This window comes from Spermophilus citellus, assembly GCF_964194105.1.
Source record: "Spermophilus citellus genome assembly, chromosome: 7".
Lineage (NCBI taxonomy): Eukaryota > Metazoa > Chordata > Mammalia > Rodentia > Sciuridae > Spermophilus > Spermophilus citellus.
The window spans coordinates 85,497,303-85,513,608 of record NC_138188.1 but is presented as its reverse complement, the minus strand read 5'-3'; the positions used below and the strand labels follow the sequence as shown (position 1 = coordinate 85,513,608).

At 34.4% G+C, this 16,306-nt stretch overlaps 1 protein-coding gene across 1 annotated transcript in view; it reads right to left on the bottom strand.

Annotated features, from left to right (window-relative positions):
* The window catches only part of ADGRG7 (adhesion G protein-coupled receptor G7), a gene marked incomplete at both ends in the record, with an annotated part of 64,925 nt that overhangs the window by 24,200 nt on the left and 24,419 nt on the right, over positions 1-16,306 (bottom strand). Inside the window, 5 exons of the mRNA XM_081301952.1 lie at positions 4,055-4,167; positions 6,378-6,533; positions 7,224-7,384; positions 13,751-13,858; positions 13,956-14,089. Coding sequence (XP_081158078.1) covers positions 4,055-4,167; positions 6,378-6,533; positions 7,224-7,384; positions 13,751-13,858; positions 13,956-14,089 — 672 coding nt within the window. The remainder of the gene's footprint in view (positions 1-4,054; positions 4,168-6,377; positions 6,534-7,223; positions 7,385-13,750; positions 13,859-13,955; positions 14,090-16,306) is intronic.

The window sequence follows — 16,306 nt, the reverse complement described above, 5'->3', positions numbered from 1 at the left end:
CTCAGCACCACATATAAATAAATAAAATAAAGATCCATTGATAACTAAAAAATATTCAAAACAAAGAAAAAAACTAGAAGAAAAAAAGCTAGGTGTGGTGGCGTATGCCTATATCCCAGTGACTTGGGAGGTTGAGGCAGGAGGATAGTAAGTTCAAGGTCAGCCTCAGCAACTTAGTGAGGCTCTAAGCAACTTAGCAAGACCCTGTGGCAAAAAAAATAAATAAATAAATAAATAAAAATAAAAGGACAGGAAATGTGGCTTAGTGGTTAAGCGCCCATGGGTTCAATTCCAGGTAACAAACAAACCAGAAGCACTTTTAAGTAGGTCCAAAATTTTTAATACATTTATCTTATATCAAAGCCATCATAAAAATCACAAGTCATAACCCAGCATCCTGAGAAATTTTCCTATTGTTCTCCTTGGCATTCTGAGACACCACAGAAAAGGCTCAGCGGTCATACTGAAGAAACTACATGGAGCTGCTCTGAGTACATGGAAAGGGAGAAAGATTCAGCTGCCCCAGAATCCAGGGGTGAGCTTCCAGATGAATTGGCCCCAGCCACCATCTGACATCAGTCTCCTGGAAGACCCAGCAAGACTAGCAGAAGAATCATCCAGGCAACTAGGCAAGCCAGAGAATCACTAGTGATAATAAATTATTATTCTAAGCCACTTAGGTTTAGGGATTTGCAAGCATACATAAAGGTTATAGAGAAAAGATTCTAAATGGAGTTTTCTGTTTCACAATATAGAATTACACATTAATAGATAAACACATGTTTATTTGCATTCAGACAAGTCTCTTGAGTTTTTAATGGTAGCTTACTTTTAAAACTCACACATTTTAAAATAAAGCCAAATATAATTGTAAGTAAGTATAAACATGTGATTTGTTTAAAACAAGATTATGTAATATTTAGTTTATGTTTCATTTAAAGAACGAGGCTTCCATAAATATTTTAAATCAGGCAAAAATATTTTAAATTTGTTTAATGGCCTATTGCTGTATATGCTATTCTTTAGATTTGAGTAGCCTGATGATTACTAGCTCTTTGAATGGCTTATACATAACAAAATTCCATGTGTCTTTTCTGCAAGACTTCTCAGAACCCTCTTTCCCTAAGTGTCTCTGAAAGACTAATGTTCCAAGGACTATACTTTGAGAAATTTTTGCTTATTGTCAAATGGTCAAGATGTTCTGAACAGTCCTTTTACTATAAAATATGCCCAAGAACTGTTCCTTCATTAAAGATATAATTTCTGGGAACAGAACTAAATGCTCTTCAAAACTCCTTTTATTCCTGCCTTATATTTACCCGATGCCTTTGCTCTAAAAGAAAAGGTTTTTTTTCTGGTTTTGTCTGCAGGATGTCCTTGTTTACCAGTAATTTAGAAAACAGTGTGTGTGTGAGAGAGAGATGTGCTGTGTGGTGTGCTATGTTGGGGGTAGGGGTACATGTGGTGTGGGACATATAAGTGTTCTGTGCTGGCCCACATGTGCATCTTCAGATTGGCAGAGAAAGCAAGATTTCCCTTAAAAAAGTTGATTTCAAAATCAATGTATGATATTGTCTTTACTATGCATTTATTGTTTTCCTTATTGTGTAATAAAGAAATATGTATACAACTCTGTGTATGCTAGTAGACTGTGGGTTATAGTTCTATACTAGTGAAAATTATAAAAATCCCTGCTCACTACTATCTGAAAGCCTTCTGAATTTTCCAGATGACAAGTTCTCTTCATATAGCTGTTTCCTTAGATTTACTACTATCCTTAAAATTATAACATCTACAAGTACCTCTCTATTCTCAATGTCTCAGAATTTGGTGAACATGTCTGTTTGTCTATTATATATCCTGTATGAATTTATGAAGTTCCACTATAACCTCTCAGATTTGGATTTTTACACTGAAGGAAAGGTTTATATCCAAACATAACTCAATCCATTCTCTTGACATTTTAGTTGAGATTTCTTCAATGAGTCAAATGTTTAAAAATTAAAACTGCAAAAGCTATACAAAAATCATTTTCTATAAAAGCAAGATTAGTTCCTAAATTCTATCTAATTTTGAAAGTAAAGTATAATCCACAGGAAATTTTCAAATAGTCTGGCCTTCTTATAGAATATTAGCATATTTTATGTAAAATTATTAAATGATGACATGTCCATGAGCATAAAAACTGATTTGATTCAAGAGTTTTAAACATCAATAAAATTTTGTCATTATTTTTGTTTTTGTTTTCTGATGAATTTTAGTGGCATCTATGGTTGAAGAATTGTGCAAGGAAATGTTAAAGGAAGAAAAATTCTGATGGTTAATGTTTCAGGCAAAGAAACCAGTGACAAATTCATAATTCCATAGTATTGTCCTTCAAGGCACTTGCTACAATTTGTAACTTTATATTTATTATTGTGCATGTATTCGATCTGCCCCTCAAGAATCTAAGCTTCATGAGCAATGAAAGCTTATCTGTCTTGTTCCTAGTTTTATACTCAGCTTTTGGCAAAGTGATTGATGTATAGTAAGCTGTTGATAAAAAAAATTTAAATGAATGGCAAGACACTCATTTAATATGAAAGGAGAAGAATAAGAATTAAAAGCAATTCTGTATTCTGGAGGAATGGCTGGTTCCAGTGTGAAGCCAAGAGAGTGAAAGATGAGATATATCATCTTTCTGTGATTGAAATAAGGAAGTAGTAAAGACTGACTGAGACTTGACAACACAGCATAAGAATTTCTTCCTGGCTGGCTGCCCTGGGGAGCATGTGCTTTACAAAGGAGTTTAGCAAATCAACATAGAAAGAATGACAGACTAGAAAAATCATAGATTTTTCAATCACTAATGCAATCATTTGTTCTGTTAAGGATAAACAATGGAGTTAAAGATTATTGGGAAAAAGAACACTGCACATTCTTAAGGCAGTTCCTCGTGGATTACTGATCATTGACATACAGGAGAAAACGAGCCTTGACAATATAGATATTTGGCAGCCACTACTTTAAACAAGGCATTTCTTAGGAAACATGTGCTTGAAGAATTCAGAGATGACAACCATAATGTATACAACTTACTTACTTTGGAAATTCAGGAAAAAAAAACTTTAAAAGATAATGCAAAATATTAAGAATTAGTGAATCTAGGCGACATCTATATGGGTGGTCAACATTTTCTTTCAACTTTTCTGTAGGTTTTTAATTTTTTTTAAAGAAAACAACATGAAAAAGTCAAAACAGCAATAACTTTTTAAAAAAAAAATCTGACTCTACACATCTAAGAAAACACTTGGGAGTGAATTGAATGGAGAGAAGGGATTCCAAAGGAAAGATGAGTTCATCTTGAGACATCTTCGGTTTTCGAGGAGACCTAGACAGGAATGCCCAAAAGATCCATTCCTCAGATACAGCTCTACTATCAGCCAATTACATGCACAGGGGTACAGTGATGAAAACAAAGCAAAGCAAACAATGACAGCAACGAAACTAGAGGAGGTCCCTGTCATACATTCCGATGCCAATGAGGAAAAGAGACAGTAAACAAGTAAATAAATAAATGAATAATCTTATAAGAGATTACAGATTATAAAAAAATAACAAACGGCATGCAAAATTGAACACTGAGTGAGGAAGCTAAGGTGGAGGGAGAGATGTTCACCATTCGAAAACTTAGTGTATTTTTAAATTGTCTTATTTTCAAAAACTTGCTGTTCAGAGATATTTTTCCTTTACAATGCAAGTTAATAGACATGGTTCTACTCAACACTAAGGAAGTATGGCATTTGTGAGTTGTGGGACCACATTAATTTTACATGACAAAGTTGTAATTATAAGGGATGCAATTTTCTTTCAAGGCACTTGCCACCTTTGTAGTTATATTTTTTTGAGTATATATCCCTTAGCCTCTCCTGGTATGAGTGTCTTCCTCTTAAAATGAGCATGTTGAACTGAGTTCCCTTCCAGTTCAGAAAGACTGCATTCTGATGAGACTATGCCGAGTTAATTGTATATGATTCACAATTTCCCTTATAAGCAGCACCTCCTTTTCCCTTACCTGGTGACAATCTGAAAAATAATCGTGAGAGCCAGACCAGTAATGGACAGGGCACATCCAATGTTGGACAGTATGTCTAGTGACTCAGGATACTTATAATCCTTTTTGAAAGTCTGAAAGATAAATCGATTATTAATATTTTAAAATAGCCATCTCCAAAATGTCAATAGAAGTCAATCACAAACAGTTAAGTGGATCAAAATAATCAGAGTTGCCAGATATCTCTTCTTTTCATACAACCATTGATAAATTTTTAAATGAAATAAATTAGCCTCTTACATCCAAATAATTTACATGAAGCAGAGACTTGAGAATAATTATCTAGCCAATTCAGTTAGGAGAAATAAATGTATTTTCCCTTTATGTCTAAAGTCAAAGTTGTTTGAATAGATCTAAACTGTCTAGAGTTACATTATCTACCCATTATACTATACTATTTTTGTGTTGCTATCATCCAAACACACATAAGTTGACGCATTAAAGCTGCAGAAATACTTTCATGAACAAGAAAAGATGCTCATAAAATCTTGTTAATTTTTTAAAAGGGTTAATTTTCATGAAATATAATCTATCCTAGTATATTAGTGAATATGCATAGAAAAGTATATTCCATGTGAGTAAGCACTCTTAGAAATCTGCAACAGCAGTAACAATAATAATTGAGTGGATGGCTAAAAATTCTTTTTGCTTATCTGTACTTGTTGGTTTTTTAAATTGTTAAAATTATAAAAGCCACAGATGGTCATTTGTAAAATATGAAAGTAATACAGAACTATAATAAAAGTATATGTTCCTTTTATTGACAGCTACCCCACATAATACCCTACCTCTGGAATCCTCTCTTCTTAGCAGTTAACATTTTTATGTGCTTATAAATATTATCTATGTCTCTTGTATAAAAATATAGGGATTTGTTAATATTATAGGATTATGCTTAAATTTCTATTTTAATTTATAATATACATTATTCCATATTTGTAAAATTCTATTTACTAGGTAAACTTTTATACTTTATGCAGTTGGTATGTATTGCTATTGTAGGAAAAAAATAAACTTTATTTGAAAAAATAAAACAAAGTTTTCATGTTATCATTTGTAGTTTACTAAATAGATGCACAAAGAATCATAGGCTCTGTAGATCTTAAAAATCTTTAGATCTTAAAAATCATCTGTTCACTCAGAGCCTACCCACTTTCATATTAGATTAGACTGCAATTCTAATCAGCTCTTTTTTTTTTCACAACCCCAAACCAATTACAAATGTGGGTGGTAGGCACTGAGGCAGAATCTGGTATTAAGGAGAAGAAATAGCTGAAGTGTGACGTCAAAAAAATGGAGAAAGATAATTATTACAAAATATCTTGTATTATTTAATATAGCAACCTGGGCCTTACACAGCTACTCAATGATACTATGAATTTATGAAAATGAAAACTGAAACATTCCATCGAGTATGTAAGTTAACATTGTTTCATCAGAATAATTAGTTTCAGGATAATGAACATACAGAAGTCCATCATAAAAGGACCACCCAAGAATTTTCAGAAATGCATATACACTGTACATCATAACTAAGTGTTACCAGTTACTTGCACAGGATAGGTTTGGAGTTAAAAGGGTTAGGGAAAACACAGAGGAACTACAAGACAAATGGAATGATTTCGAGACTTCCTTTTATATCTTCCAGCCAAAACTTATAACTTGGACAATACCAATGGAAAAAACTTTGGGTAACTAATTTAAACTGCACACATACAGCTATGCATTGAAACTGTTCTCAACACACAGCTATTCAGCCTTACCTCTGACCATAACAGCTTCATACTTCAGAACATGGGAATTAGTGGAACAGAGTCTGTCAGCTCCTATTTCACACGTGGGTTCACTTTGCATTCCCAATGCTGAATTCATCTATCTTAAGACCATATTGCTCTGTCTCTTTTTGCCTGTTTTCTATTTCAGCATATTCATTGTATTGAATGTTCATAGCATTATAATTGCTTAGCCAATGAATGATAACATCTGTGATTCATTTATGAAAATCTGCCAAATTCATTTTTCCATTTCCAATATCTGCTGAAGTTTAATAAAAATTTTCAAGCCATTGATGTAATAAAATATGAAACAAACAAACAAAAAGACCACAATGATCTATGTCACTTGCTTTTATCAGCACTTCTCCTTTCAGTCTTAACACTCCATACCCTGATTTTTCTATTTAATCTAAGGTGAGAATCTACATAAGCTAAAACCCAAAGTCAATTCCAAAATTGTGTGTAAGGAAAATTCTCATCTGTTAAGAGATTACGAGGTGCATCCTTACCATCAACACAGCAAAGTTAGTGGTATGGTTGCAGTGGCAGCCCAGGAATCCATCAGTACCCTTGTCTTTGTAACAACCATAGGTATCCCAATCTTTTGTTAAAAAATTCCAGTAAACACAGGCATAGGCATGGAGTTGGTATTCTTTTTTATTGTACTGTGAATTGACAGAACAATTACAATTACTAGTATTTTAATGATCAATTAAAAAAAAATCTAACAACAGCCAGGCACATTGGCATATGCAAGGCCTGTAATCCCAGTGGCTCTGGAGGTGGAGGCAGGAGGGTTGCAAGTTTAAAGCCAGCCTCAGCAACTTAGCAAGGCTGTAAGTAATTTAGTGAGATCCTGTCTCAAAATAAAAATACATAAATAAAAAGGGCTGGGACATGGTTCAGTGTTAAGCACCTCTGGTTCAATCCCTGGTACAAAAAAAAAAAAAAAAAGATAATTATAACAAAAATCACATATGTACTTAGCATTTTTATTATAGATTGCGGAGGGAAACTATATAAAATTCAAATTACCTAACTTTGCATTTAACTAATTTGATAAAAGATTAGATGAGAGAAATATTTAAATTAAATGAATACTTTGAAAAATATTTCAAAAAGATTTTTTGTGGATTTTTTTTAATATTTATGTTTTAGTTGTAGGTGGACACAATATCTTTATTTTATTTTTATGTGGTGCTGAGGATCAAACCCAGGGCCTCGCACGTGCTAGGCGAGTGCTCTACCACTAAGCCACAACCCCAGCCCCTGTGGATTTTTTTTAATCAAATTATGCCTGCTTTTGTAATCAAGAGTGGCCTGAATTTTCTATTTTTGTAACCAGGAACACTCACCTTTGGGCTAAAGACCATATCAACAGAAACAATCTGATCTTGCTCATTTTCATTCACTTTGCTTGAGATAATTTTTTGACTAAAATTTGATTTAGCTGTAAAGGTTTTTGATTGAAAAAGCTTATTGTTTTGATATAGTACAAAGCCACATGCCTTAGTACCTGTGGGAGAGACAATAAAAACATAAACAAACTGTAGGGCAAACAAGAAACAAAATTCCATGTCATTGCTGAACTGCATGGTTACTTAATATGTGAGTCAGGTATAGTGGACCCAATTGCAGTCTGAGCCTTTATTTAATTGCAATATATTATTGTGATATTATGATATACACATTTTGGTTGTCATCCATGGTTCCTGGCTCTTAACTTCCTATCCAAGACAGGCATAGAAACTAGAATTTTCTGTTCCCAAGATGAGTCATATAAATGCTAGTTTTCCTCCACCTTTCTATCTCAGAGCTGGCCATCAAGAAATTCTCTGACTTGCTTGATCTGGTAGATCATAAGACCCCCATTTCAGAGAGAGTCCTGCTCCAAACCCAAGAAGAAAGGAATGCTGCACAGAGAGCCAAGAGGAATCTGAACAGACAGACCTCCCTGAGTCTATTAGTATTAGATCCTGGACATTTACATCTCTATGCAGTTGCTCACACTTCAATAATGCCTATGAAATTCCTTACATCGACTCTACGATCTTTCTTCTATTTTGATGAAATTCCCTCTCCCCCTTTTTTTCTTTCCTTCTCTCTTTTTTTTTTCTTTACTTCCCTTACCCCTTATTTTGGATTATTATTATTTGGATTAGCTTCCACATGTCACAGAAAACATTTGATCTTTGACTTTGGGGGACTATCTTGTTTCACTCAGCATGATAGTCTCTAGTTTCATCCATTTACCAAAAAATGCCATAATGTCATTCTCCACTGTGCATATATGTCACATTTTCTTTATCCACTATCTGTTGGGGCACCTACATTGGTTCCATAACTTGGTTATTGTGAATTGTACTGCTATGAACACTGATGTGGCTGCAATACTGTAGTATACTGATTTTAGATCTTCTGGATATATACCAAGGAGTGGTGTAGCTGGGTCACATGGGGGTTCCATTCCTAGTTTTTTGAGGAATCTCCACATGCTTTTTAGAGTGGTTGCACCAATTTCAAGTTCTGCCAAAATTTTAATTATTATTGTTGGGTAAACATATATCGGCAGCAGCACCCCAGAGAAAAACCCCAGCATGGCGTCTAACGACCCTCTTTCTCTTCTTTGTTTCTTTCACTGGCACGAAACGTTCCCGCTGGCGCCAACGTTCAAACCCTGCTGGTGGGAAGCCTTAGCCCCAATTAGAATTAACTTCTTGGGCTCCGGAACTGACATATGGAAGAGCTTGCCAATAAACGGGCGACCTGTTATCTATCTCAGCCCTGTGACCTCTCCTTAGGCCTATATAAACACACAGCCTTTTGTAATAAAGCAGAAACCTCTTTGGTGATCTGTGTCATGTGGTGCGGTGTCTTCCAGTCTTACAATTATTATTTGCCATTATGACTGGTATGAGATGAAATGTCAATGTAGATTTCTTTCATTGCTAGAGATGTTGAAATTTTTTTTTCATATATTTGTTTTGCAATGCAAAGGTGGCCATGAGACCAGTCTGTTCAGCCATGTGATTTGAGTGGGAGCCCAGCAAGGCTCTCACAGCCCCCAGGTGTGCTCCTCTGCCTGCCATGTTGTCCTAGCCTCGTCTTGGAAAGAAACACCTGGGTTTCCTTTTGCATGGCACATTGACTCTCACTAAATTGTTCTTCATGGATGCTTGATGACACAGTGTACCCTAAAAATGCAATGTTATGGCCTACTTGGCATGAAATTTTTAAAAAGTTAAAATCAAAAACTCTAAGTAACCCAATCAATAAATGGGAAAAGGACTAAACAGACCCTTCCTTCTCAAAGGAAGAAGTACAAATGGTCAACAAACAACAAGAAGGGACAGAAAAACGTAAAAAGCAATGGAAGGAATCCGAGTGAACTTTCATATGCGCATGCATCAGTGTGGCAGGGTGGGTCCCAGCATCAGGTATATCCACCGGGCACTAATTAAGAAAAAAAAAGTAAAAGGTAAATAGATTGAAAATCAATCAGAGGGTAAACACTGGGGACTGAATTGGAGAGGGTTATGTCCCTTGTTTTTGTGATAATGTTAGGTTAAATCCTGGTGTTGTACATAACTAAAAAGAATTTTAAAAATAAACAAATGAGAGTCCCTATTCACCTTTTTCCTCAATCCTACAAGAATTTATGAGATAGTAGTTGTTTTCATAGATACTCAGATTCATTAGGAAAAATAACATTTATGCTTATCTTGTAATTCTAAAAAATCTCCACAATTTTAGATATTCTTTTTTCATGTTTTCCTCCTCTCTCTTTCTCTTTCTCTCTCTTCTCCCTTCTTTGATCAACTTTATCAGAGCTTGTTTATTTTATTAGTCTTTTCTTGTAATCAATTTTTCATTTTGTTGACCAAGTCAAACATTTGCTAACTTCTATTTTTCTTCATTTCTTTATTTTGTTCACTTCCTATAGATTGTGATAGATCATTTCCATTAATTTTCCAGTAACCTGAAATCCATATTTTAATTTCCTCTCTAGTGATGATGTTTTAAGCGTTCTAATTGGATCTAATTTGTGTTACTCTTTATAGTTCATTTCTAGTTTTCTTGCATTGTAATCAGATACAACGTGTTATGTAACTTATTTTATAAAATATACAAGTTTTTTTGTAATCTAATAAATGGTCATGTTTTGAAGGACTCTCTAGACACTTAGTAATTTTTGTTACCTGTTTTCTCTATAAAAATAAAGTTAAACATACATGGAAATATATTAAATTATTGAGATTACTCTCTTTTTTGGTCTACTTGATTTTCAGTTTGTAGGATAATTGCACTAAAATTTCTCCTTACAATAGTGTTTTGGTAAATTCCAGCTGTTTTTTAATAATTTTTGTTTTTTACCTTTTAATTCTTTTTAGGGAGGTAAAGAATTAAAATGTAGATATTTTGGGAAATTGGTATTTTTAATCAGAATAAAATACATTTAGAGTGGATGGGGAAATATTGGTCAAAGGATACAAAATTTCAGTAAGAAAAGAAGAATAAGTTTAAGAGATCTATTGTACAATATGGTGACTATAGTTAATAAAAGTGTATTATATACTAGACAAATGCAAAGAGAGTAGAAGTAAAGCATTCTCACCACAAAATTGACAATTATATGAGGTTATACATATGTTAATTAATTGGATTTGATTGTTCTGCAATGATACCTACTTCAAAACATGTTGTAGGGGTACACACAACCTTATCTGCAAAAATTTTGAAATGTTCCTTTCAATTCAATCTGGGATTCTTTTAATTTTTTCCCCCAGTACCATGGATTGAACCCAAGGGCACTTAATCACTGAGCTGCATCCCTAGTCCTTTTAAATTTTTGTTTTAAAATATTGGGACAGGGTCTCACTAAGTTGCTTAGGGCCTCAATAAGTTGCTGAGGCTGACTTTGAACATGTGGTCCTCCTGTCTCAGCTTCCTGAGCCTCTTTTAAATTTTTAACTTATTCAACTATATTGCTTATTTGTATGGAATAAAAAATTCGATTTCCATCTTTCACCAAACACAAAAATAAATTCTAGGTACACTGAAGACTTAAACATAAATATATATATTTTCCTTTTTCAGGATAAAAAGGAAACTGCAATAGTGACAATAGAATGGGAAAAATTTTTTTCTTTGAAAAAGACAAAGACTAAGGATGTAGCTCAGTGGTAGAGTGCTTACCTAGCATGAACAAGGCCCTGGGTTCAATTCCCAGCACCACAAAACAAAACAAACAGAAAACACAGAGTACACATCATAGAGGAATAGATTGATGTATTGATACATTATAAATTAAAATATTGATATGGTGAAGGACACACACACATACACACACATATCTCAAAGAATTAGTATTCAGAAACCATAAAGAATTTCTAACAACCAAAAAATTTCAAAACAAATAGAATTCAAATGAAAAATAATCATACTAATAGTCACAGAATAGGAAATCTGAATGTTTGTCAAACATTTGGAAATATGCTCAGATCAAGGAACAGAAAAAAACATGTGATTGTAAAGCCAAAGTGACTCCATTTTGTTTTGTAACTCCATTTTGTAAAACAACCATACCAAGTAGAAGAGTCATGACCAGGGCAAGATGTTCTTTTCCTTTTGCTATAGAAACCTTTAAGAACACGGAACTACCTAATGGGGCATTGTTTCTGTAATAGGGTAACCGAGCTCTGTTTCTGTAACTGGGGTGACTGGACTAATTGTGATTGGCTAAACATCCCTCTGCCTGACTGCACTGTCCCGCTTCTGTAACCTGACTTGCTTGCATTGGCTAGACCCCCAAACGTCCCTTTTGGGGTTTTCAGGCTTATAAGGAGCGCCCTTGCAATTGTTCAGGGCTGATCAGGGGAACAGCTTTGTGTTCTGGTCAGTCGCCACCTGTGTGCTTCAATAAAGGCTTGAATTTGATAATATGTGAGTGGTCTGGAAGTCAATTTATGAAACCCCAGGATGATGCTTTAATTATAACAAACATACCATTGAACTTTCAAGCTGCAAAAAGAAAATAACAGTATCTGTTTTACACTTATCATATAGGCAAAGTTAATAAACTTGCTAACACATACATGGATTGAGTTCCAAAAAAAGGTAGCAAGTTTAAGAAAGTGGGGCTGGGGCTATGGTTCAGTGGCAGAGTGCTTGCCTAGCATGTGTGAGGCACTGGGTTCCATCCTTAGCACCACATAAAAATAAACAAATAATATAAAGGCATCTACAACTACACAATTTTTTTTTAGTTTTAAGAAAGCAAGATCCGTACAACATAATACCATTTATGTAAATATTAAAACATCTCCAATAGTAAGAGATATCACTTATTTATCCATAAACATGCAGCAAACATTTGAAGACAACCATGAAAATGATATGCACCAATTTCAGAAAGATGTAATTTGTGGGAAGGAGAGAGAAGAAGGAGCAAGGTAGAGGATGATAATACCTTTTCTTTTTCTTTCTTTCTTTTTTCTCTTCTTTTTTTTTTAAAGGTCTGAAACAAATACAGTTGGCCATCCATATCTGAGCTTCTATATCCTTGGATTCAACCAACCACAGATTTGAAAATATAGAGATTTTACAGAGGAAATACTAAGGAATGATATTGGCCAAATTATTTTTATTATATTGTGTGCATATACAAATACGTACTAATAAATCCCACCATTATGTTGTAATTATAATGCATCAATAAAAAATGTTGAAGAAAGACCTGCCAAACTAGGAAAAAAATCTATTTAAAATTGCATCAGACTTTTTTTTTTTTTTTTGGTCAAACACCACAGTATAACAGCTATTTACATAGAATTTACATTGTATTAATTTGGAGATGATTTAAAGCATACAGGAGGATACAGGTAGAGTACATGCAAATACTCTACACCATTCTGTAGAAGGGACTTGAGCATCCCAAATCTTGGTATCCTGAGGGAATCCTAAAACCAATTCCGCACAGACACTGAGGGATGACTCTGTTTACCTTGCTGAACGGTACATAGGTGCTTCTTATGTTATTTTCTGCACTTTTATGTACACATGAAATATTTTAAATTTGAATAAGAAACACAAAAAACAGAAGACTTAAATTTAGCTTCTACCCTCATAAACATAACGGCCAAAGAAAATGGGAGCAAAATTATAATTCAGCATGCCAGATTCACAAAACAATACTTTTGCCCTTTTCAGTTCTATTAAGAATATATTCTTTTTAAAATGTGTACTTTGGGGAAATATATATATATATATATATATATATATATATATATATATATATTTGGAGAGAAAAGAAAGGCAAATGTATGTTTTATTCACTTTATTTATTTATTAAATTTTGAAGAATACAACCCTTTCTAGTTCTTGAAAGACCATGTGCAAAATGGTGGGGAGACCATGGACAGCAGCACTAAGAGGGGATAACCTAAAACTGATACTATTGAGTGAAAGTCATGCCAATTACAAAACCGTTTTAAAGGTAGGTCTGCAGGATGAGCCTGATCCTGTGAGTGTTATGCCACCAGTAAATACAGGCAGAGCTTATGACTGAATATTTGTAAAATATATGAATGTAAAACAAAACCAGTTTAGTGAGATTTTTGTAGCAATTCAGATTTATGTGCATGGCCCGAGCAGTTCAATTTTGCTACCCTCCAAAAAAGTTTTTGAAAATAAAACAACAGCAAAAATATCTCTGTGACCTAGAATACTAGAATTGAGATCATTGTATCAGAATACAAACATACTCAAACGAAAATACTAAGTGTGAAACTAAGGAAACATCATTTCTCCCTCAGTGGAGTTTAACCTATTAATTCCATGAACTTGAGTATTTTTTTTTAATATAACAAAGTTCGAGACTTACTTTTGTTGGTAGTGAGCAAGATCTGAAGTTGAGTGTGTCCATCTGGATCAAGTCTGTCCACATTTGTATCTACAGATGTTGAGCAAGAAACTAGAGACTCACTTGATCCTATGAAGAAAAAAGTAGAATTTTAAAACAGAGCATTAATCATGACTGGCATCAGAGTGGTCTTTGCTATTACAAGGACAGGAGAAAAGCAGCTTACCTCTGAACACTGAGTAGCGAATTTTTGTAGACCCCTCAGAGCCTTCTAGATTAACTGACTGTATTGCTATATTAGGTTCCATAACTGACTCATTGCCCAAAGTCAAGGAATAATTCTCCATTTGCTCAATAAGCCTGCACAGAATGAAACATAGCAACTTAATATTCTAGAGATTTTGTCATAACATCAGATGTGTGTTGTCTCTCACATTATAGCAGAAAAAATAAGCACAGAATGCACATAATCACAACAACTTTGTCACCCATCTAAAAATAACTGCTTTTCTTCAAATGGTCTTGCTTTTTTATTTATACTTTTTAAAAATGTTCTGGTAGACTGCACCCAGTGAAGGTAACTTAGACCTAGATGCCAGAAATCTAGAACTTCATAATTACAGAGTCCCCAGTAGAAACAGTCTTTCATTACAATGCCACACTTCACATAGTGGAATGGGGCTACCACCCAACATTGCCCAAGCATGAACTTCTAGTTGTTTCTGTGGTGGTCAGAATCAACTTCCATTTATTTATGTCCCTATTCTCACCCAAGTGCCCTGGGATCCTAAGCATCTCTTCTAAGTTGTTGATGGTTGATAGTTTCAAATGAAACCACAAAAGATTGGACCCTCGCTCTCTCTGTTTCGACTATGTACTACACACTGAGATTTTTGCAATGTTCTTTTCTATCCTGGCTAAACTCCATTCCAAATGTATTCCCTTCATCACTCCATTTTATGAATTTTCTGCAATTCACACTGTGTATTTCCCATTTGGTGATTAATGATCATCGCCCAGGACTGCTTTCTCTAGGAGGAAGTAATGACTCCAATCTGTGAAGAACATCATTTGAGCAACCAAATAGCTTCTGTTGAGTTCCCACTAACAAGTGCTGTGAAACATTCAGAGTACCAGGAGGAGCACCCTCTGGCTTACACAGGATAAAGGGAAAGAAAGATGTCCTAAACATATCAGAGTTTTTACTCTATGTTCACAAACACATTCACAGAGTTGCTCTTCTCACAGCTACTTCTTGGAACATTTTTTCTCTACCACATGATTTACCATACCCTTCTTGTCATAATTTATTAGGTTCAACATGGCCCCTGAATACAGTCCAATCCAGAGACTGGCCACAAACTAAAAGAAGGCATCAGATTCTTTCTTTTGGGAATTTTCTAGTCAGAGTAGCAGTTTTATCAGGATGATTTAGAGGAAGTAAGACAGGTCATTATATCACTGTGAGGACAAATACAAGTTAAAAATAAAATATTTAGGAATCAATCTAACAAAAGAGGTGAAAGACCTCTACAATGAAAATTACTACAGAACACTAAAGAAAGAAATTGAAGAAGACCTTAGTAGATGGAAAGATCTCCCATGCTCTTGGATAGGCAGAATTATCTTTATCAAAATGGCCATACTTCCAAAAGCACTATACAGATTTAATGAAATTCCTATTAAAATTCTAATGACATTATTCATAGAAATAGAAAGAGCAATCATGAAATTCATTTGGAAAAATAAGAGACCCAGAATAGCCAAAGCAACCCTTAGCAAGAAAAGTGAAAAGTGAAGCAGGAGGCATCATAGACCAGACCTTAAGTTATACTATAGAGCTATAGTTAAAAAAAAAAAAAACGCATGGTGTTGGCACAAAAAATAGAAACAAAGACCAATGGCACAGAATAGAGGACAGACAGAGACAAACCCACATAAATATACTTATCTCATACTGAACAAGGTGGAATAAACATTAGAGAAAAGATAGCCTCAACAAATGGTGCTGGGAAAACTAGAAATCCATATTTAACAAAATGGAATTAAACCCCTATCTCTCACTCTGCATAAAACTCAACTCAAAGTGGATCAAGGACCTAGGCATTAAACCAGAGACCCTGCCCCTAACAGAAGGAAAAGTAGGCCAAAATCTTCATCACATTGGCATAGGAACTTTCTTAACAAAACTTCTAAAATACAAGAAGTAGGCTCTCTATTTACCTCTTTTATTGTTTCTCTTGCTGAGAAAAAACTTTTTAGTTTAAGAAAGTCCCATTTGTTGATTCTTGTTATTAACTCTTGGGCTATGGGCGTCCTATTAAGGAATTTGGAGCCCGACCCCACAATATGTAGATCGTAGCCAACTTTTTCTTCTATCAGACGCAGTGTCTCTGATTTGATATCTAGCTCCATGATCCATTTTGAGTTAACTTTTGTGCATGGCAAGAGAAAGGGATTCAATTTCATTTTGTTGCATATGGATTTCCAGTTTTCCCAGCACCATTTGTTGAAGATGCTATCCTTCCTCCATTGCATGTTTTTAGCCCCTTTATCAAATATAAGATAGTTGTAACT